General features: G+C 59.6%; 1 protein-coding gene across 1 annotated transcript; it reads left to right on the top strand.

Annotated features, from left to right (window-relative positions):
* The first annotated feature begins 5,082 nt into the window (after window positions 1-5,082).
* LOC103670259 (pyroglutamylated RFamide peptide) lies at window positions 5,083-5,736 on the top strand. Its single transcript, XM_008698685.1, has one exon. It carries the CDS (start codon window positions 5,106-5,108, stop codon window positions 5,514-5,516), a length of 411 nt encoding a protein of 136 aa, XP_008696907.1. The 5' UTR covers window positions 5,083-5,105; the 3' UTR covers window positions 5,517-5,736.
* Window positions 5,737-6,354: the final 618 nt, after the last annotated feature.

The raw sequence follows: 6,354 nt of genomic DNA, 5'->3' as shown, positions 1-6,354 counted from the left end.
ACCACCTGTCACCCCGCAGCTCACAACGCCCGCCGAGATGTGGGCACCGCAGCTGTCCCCAGGCATGTGGGGACACGGAGGCTCAGAAAGCGACTTGCCCAAGACCACTGGTGCGAGGCTAAAAGGTGGTAGGGCAGGGTGTCCAAGAGCCCTGTTAGGGACGCGGGCTTCACACAGCCGGGCTGTGTCACCCCAGCAGGTCTCATCCTTGCAACGTCATAGCCCCATGCAGAGAAGCAAGGGCAGGGGTGTCTCGAGGAGCTCAGGCTGCTGGTCTGCTGGGACATCCCGGGACTTGGCCCTGATGCTTAGGGCAGTTTCCCAGGGAACGTCATTCTTGGTGTAAGGAAGCAGGACCCCCCGGCAGCCCCTTCCCCATTTACCCCGACCCTGTGAAAAGCCTCTGTTGAGGGAAGCCGAACCTGAATGGATCCTACCGCTGACTGTCACAGCCTGAGCCATCCCTGACCTTCCCAGGGCCCAGAGCCTGCCCATCGCTGCTCTGGGGGCCCGGACTCGCCCCCTCTCCCACTTCTCATTCCCTAGAGGAAGCCCAGGAAGTACACTTTAAAACAATCTTTTGGGGGCGCCTGGGGGGCTCAGTTGGTTCAGTGTCCGACTCTTGGTTTCAGCTCAGATCATGACCTCAGGGTCGTGAGATGGAGCCCCTTGCTGGGCATGGTGTCTGCTTGAGATTCTCTCTCTCCCCTTCCCTCTGCCCCTCCCCCCTGCGCACGTGTGCACTCTCCCTCTCTCTCTGAATAAATACCTAACTCTTTTTAAAAAAATAACCTGACAATCTTTTGGGCAGGCTGTTCTGGGGGGCACTTGGCAGGGTCCAGGATGACTTGGGGCTAAGGAATCTGTGGGCTACTCGCCCCCAACCTTGTCCCACCCCCAGCCCAGGCCCCACGACTCAGGACTTTCTGCAGCCTCTTCCCAGAGCAGCAGGCAGCAGTCCTGAGCGGGACCTGGGTCAGTGGTGGGTCTCACAGCAGAACCTTCTCTTGGAGCTCAGTGCGCCAAAGAGCCAAGTGGAGCTTTTCCCTGGGGGATGTGGGGTGGCCCTGAGGGTTTAAGCCCACACCTGCCCTCCCCACTCTCCACAGCTGTCCCTGGGAAATTGCACAGAGCACAGGCACTGAAGCACAGAGGAGGCATGGGGGTGACCCACAGCAGGCCACACCCCATCATAATCAGCCCCTAGCGTCACCAGCGACCAGCGCGAACGAGGGAGATGAAACAGCCCTGCCCCTCCCCGCTCACACGCACACGCGCCAGCCCCGTCTGCGGCCCTGCCCCGGGGACGGAGCCGGCTCTTCACCTGCTCTGGCTGGCACTCGGGCACCCCCCACCCCCCGCCGCACCCGCCCGTGGAGAGGCCCAGCGTCAATCCACACTGCCTTTTCTTGACCCTGCTCTTTCCAGACAAGACCAAAGGAAACCAAGTCTTCCTGCTGCAGACGGGGCTGGAGAGGGTGCGGGACGGGGGCTGGGCCCGCTCCCGCACAGCCAAGGGCTCGGACCCTCTGAGCCTCAGTCTCCCCCTCCTCCAGCAGGCGGATGTCTTCTAGCCCCTATCGCAGGTCTGCGAGGGCGAGGAAGTGCCCACGAGTCCATCTCTATTCCTGTGTGAATGGTGGGGTGACTCTCCACACCCAGCACTGCACAGGCAAAGGTGATCTAGTGAGGGCCCCGGAGACTGGGGAAGCCCTCCGTGCTTTGCCCCCAGCCCCGCCTGAGCAGCTCCCTCCAGACACCAGAGTGGCTGCAGCCTCACGCAGCACTTGCTGCCCTCGCTGCCCTGCTCGCTGTCAGTGGAGGCAAGTCCAGGCCAAGCGAGGAGTAGAGGCTGGGGGCCTGGCTGGGCTGGTCTCCGCACGGGTGCTCCTCCGATACAGTGCTGGGTCCCCAGGCACGGGCAGCGGGATGGGAGGACAGGAGAGGCAGGGGAAGGGGGCTCCTGGGGCTGCAGGCTGCTGGACCAGCCAGAGCGCTGGTACCCAGACAGATGCTTTCCCCCGTGATGGGCGCCTGCCTCCCACCATGGCCAGTGCTGGGAGAATACTCTGCAGGGCACTCGACCCAACCAGGCACCTCTTCTGGGCTCAGCCGTGCAGACCGTCGTAACTGTAGCAGACCCCAGGGTTGCTCCATGATCCCAGGGCAGGCAGAGTGAGTAACTATGGGGTGAGCACCCTGAGATGTGCACAGATGCCCAGCCAGTAGCCGTGCCTGGACCAGAGGGGGCCATGCACAAACGCACTGTGGGCCCACGGCTGCCCCTCCAATGCCATGCTCCACCGCGGGCAGACAGTGCAGGTGACAGGGCACGATACTCCCCATGCCAGCGTGAGAGCGCTCCTGGGGAGAAATCCCCCGGGACTGAGTGGCTGGGAGCGATGAGCTCTGCTGGCCTCCAGCGTGGGCGCCAGCTGTGGGAAGAACTGGAGCCATGACCCCCCAATCCCACCCTGGGCGAACAGCTTCTCTCCGTGACCCATCACCATGGCCGAGAGGCGGCATGAGCCATCTCAGCTGAGGTTCAGAGAGCGAGGCGCTGTCAGCCACCGGGTGGAGAGCTGGCGAGTTTTGAAAACGTCTGCGGACGTGTCCTTCCTTTCCCAAGCAGGTGTCAGGCACCCAGACAGACACTGGGGTGGTGGTGGTGGGAAATACCAGGCTTCCCTTCTAAGGAACACATCGACTGTGGTTCTGGGGACATGGGCTTGAGAGGGGCTCGGCCAGGCCGGGGGCTCCGAACCCTTTCCACGTTCCCTCCCAGAGGAAGCAGCCCTCCTGCTGCCTGGCTCAGCCCCCACGAGGCTCCAGAGCTGGTGAACCATGGCGCCTAACACGACTCCCAGCTGACCGGAGTGAGGGAATGAGAGGCAACCGCTGGCTTCACAGGTGTCTGACTTCCTGAGCCCACGGGAGCAGATGGGCGGGGANCAGACCCAAGAAAGGCAGGACCGCTAGGATGAAGGGTGGGTGTGCCATCCACGCCTCGTCCAGGGGGTTGAGGGTCTGTGCCTGTGATTTATAGTTACTGATGCTGCCCGCTCTCCTCCAAATGAGGCAGGCCTCTGGGCAAAGGGCATTCCCTCTGCTCTGCTCATCAGACCACATCCTGTTGGTGTCGGGTCTTTTATCAGCGCAGTCAGCGCTGCCCCAGCCTTCACCACCGCTGTCCCCAATGGAATCCCAGGGTCAGGAATGTGCGGCAATCAGATCGCAGAGCGGCCGTCCACCCAGGGGGCCTATATAAAGCAGGAGAACCCAGGAGCCACACCTCCCAGACAAGAACCCAGAGGCGCCCTGCCCAGCAGGCTTCCCGGGGAGCAGCCCAAAGCACGGTGAGTACAGCCGCTCCATCCCTAGCAGGAGCCCTGCTCGCTGGGGCCCTCTTCCAGGTCAGGAGCTGCGTGGGCCCGAGAGGTGGAGACCAACAGCTCCTCTTGCAGCCCAGACTGGCCACAGCTGGCCTCGAGGGCTTGGCCCTGGTCTTCCACCCTGTGCTTCCCCTGCCACGTCCTGAATGCTGGGGCCCAATATTTGGTGGTGAGTGTCCCAAGCCTCCACCATGTTCTTGAAGGGGTCCATGACCCCCCAAAAGGGGACAGGAGCCACTTCCTTCTATTCATCAGTGCACCCTTTCCCAAGACCCAGAGGCCATCCCTAGGTGCAGTCATCCACCAGGTGGAAAGCCCCCCCACTCCGCCCCCACCTGGGGCCCTGATGGAGAGGCTTCCCCGACACAGGCCAGACTTGGCTCCAGCCCCGGGGGATGAAATGATGGAAGTTAGAAGGGCTGGATTTGGGTAGGGAGGAGGGCTGCTTTTATGATTTTTTTTAAAGCCCTCTGGCTGAGTTCACTTTGAAATGTCTTCAAGGGAGCCATTTCTGGAAAGAGCTCTGGGGAGCCCATGCTTCTTCTCCAGAACCAGCTCTTTCTTCTAGGCTCAGTTCTACTCCTCAGAGGAACAGTTCGCTCAGACTCACCATGGTCATTACCAAAAAGGCTTCTTTTAAGAGGGAATGAGCAATTATTGCCAGAGCAGGGGCATTTTGGGAAGCTCTATTTCTGTTTCAAATGCCCCCGGACCGCCATCCGTGGGGTAGAGTAGTGATTCTGAGTCACTTAGACTGGGCCTGTATCCCAGCTCTGTCACTTGTAACGCTGTGAGATCCTGGGCAAGTCACCTGTTTGTGCATGGCGTCCCATGTGGAAGGGGCTAAGACCGTCCTGTGGGAGGGCTGTGAGGACGGTGCAGGACAGGGCCGGGAAGCTCTGCCCACCGGCCTGGCATGCCAGGAAGCTGTCTGGCCATTAGAATCATGAATCCCAGGGCCTCCATTGCCAGCTGTGTGGCCCAGGCACAACCTCTCAGCCTTCCGGACAGTCTTCTTGCCTGAAAACATGGGACGAGCAGGGTCTTAAAATGAAGCTTATTGTGAAGAGGCCACACGGCCGTGCACACAGACAGCGCTCTGTAGGGATCACCGACAGCCCGGCCATACCCACATGCTCCTCCCCAGGCGGGTGTCTGAGTTAGGCCAGGAACATCAAATCCGTGTCCTGCTTTCGGGAGCAACTTGTTTCCATGTTAAAGAGACATGAGCAGCGTGTCCAGCGACACAGCTTAGCCAGACCCATTTATTATCAAGTTGAAAACTAAGAGAGATTGATGCTATGAATTTTCTACCCTGTGGCTCTGAGACGATACGGCCCAAGAGTCAATAATTATAATAAAAAAAGAATGAGCCCAAATTTGCCCAGCACTCGGGGGCCGCTGGAGCGTGGCTGTAAGCCGTCCCAGCAGTGGGGGTCTTTGAGGGCTAAGCTGCCAGGGCCGTCAGATGCAGGGGACGGCAGGAGAGAGAATCAGCCTAATCGGTACAATCAGCTCCTGAGCCTGCTAGGAAAATAAAGGCCTGTCCCCCAGCATAGTGACACTTCCTCGAGCTGCCTGCAAGTTGGGCTCCGTGGAGCCACCAGCCTTTGATGGCTGCCCAGGCCCTGGGAAGCACTGTTGACAAGTTGTCATGCAAGGCCCACGCGTGCAGCCTACCGGTAACTTCTTCCTCTCTTTCCTCTGGGCCAGATGATAAGCCCTCATGCCCTGTCCTGCCTCCTCCTCCTGCCGCTGGGTGCCTGCTTTCCTCCACTGAACAGAGAAGAGCCCATAGCCACCATGGGAGGTGTCAGAGGCGGAATGAGCTGGGCTGATCTGTCCGGGGGACACCGCGTCCCCCTCCCGCGGGGCTCCTCCCGGTGGCTGAGAGCCCCACACCCACATGGCCTGCTTGTCATGGCCAAGGAGCTGCAGATGTCGGGCAGACGGCGCGCTGGCTTCAGGTTCCGGATTGGGCGGCAGGATGATGGCAGCGAGGCTCCCAGCTTCTTACCCGCGGATGGCGAGAAGGCCAGTGGCCCGTTAGGGACCTTGGCCGAGGAGCTCAGCACTTACAGCAGGAAAAAAGGTGGCTTCAGCTTCCGCTTCGGCCGGCGGTGAGGGGGCCGGGGCATCCGTGGACCCTCCCTGCTACCACTCCCGCTCCTGTCTTCTCCTTGAGCCTGAAAGACCAGGATACTAGGAAGGTGTGGGGGTTATTATAATGAATTCTTAGCAGTAGGGTCACTTAGGTGGGTGCTTGCTTTTGATTTCCAACTTTGCCGAGGCGAAGACCCGGACGGCGTTAAAAAGGAGGTGGCCCCAAAGCAAGCTGCCTCCCGGAGAAGAAGAAAGCACTGTGCTGCTGTAACTGTCCCAGCCCCGTCCCCTGGCCCAGTGGTCCGCAGCCGTGGCCGGCAGCCATGAATGTGGACAGGCAGGGCTGGCTGCGTAGGTAGGTGGGCTGATGATGACAGTGGGGTAATCAAAGTTTTGACAGTCTCCAGATTGACACCTGTAGCTGAGATCCGAAGTGTGACTCTGAGAGGGCACGTCCCACCGGGTACAGAGGATGGTTCTGAAAGTTTAAGAAAAAAAAATCTTGTTCTCCATCCCATTAACACGAGATCCCTCTGGCAAGAAAACCCCGCTGTCGTGTCGAGATGTCATTCAGAACCGGCTGACCATTCCCTTCTGATAACTGTCCTCAGCGGTACAATGTTTGCCAAGCCAGGAGCCTAGTGGGAGATGAACAAGGAAGGAATACGTTTTTGCTCGAGCAAGGTTGCCTTTCAAATGTTCGGAATATGAATGTGTTGTGTGTATCTTTTGAAATAAAAGTTGTAACTGCAAAACCATAATGGAACGCTCACCTGACTCTTGCCTACAGGTCCTCTGTGCCCTAGGAGTTCAGTTTTCCTGAGCTGCCAGTGCCTTAACTCTGGGGAGATGGAAATCG

This window comes from Ursus maritimus, unplaced genomic scaffold, assembly GCF_017311325.1.
Source record: "Ursus maritimus isolate PB19 unplaced genomic scaffold, ASM1731132v1 scaffold_17, whole genome shotgun sequence".
NCBI classification, from domain to species: Eukaryota; Metazoa; Chordata; class Mammalia; order Carnivora; family Ursidae; genus Ursus; species Ursus maritimus.
The sequence above is the reverse complement of the archived record's forward strand: the minus strand, read 5'-3'. Positions and strand labels throughout refer to the sequence as shown.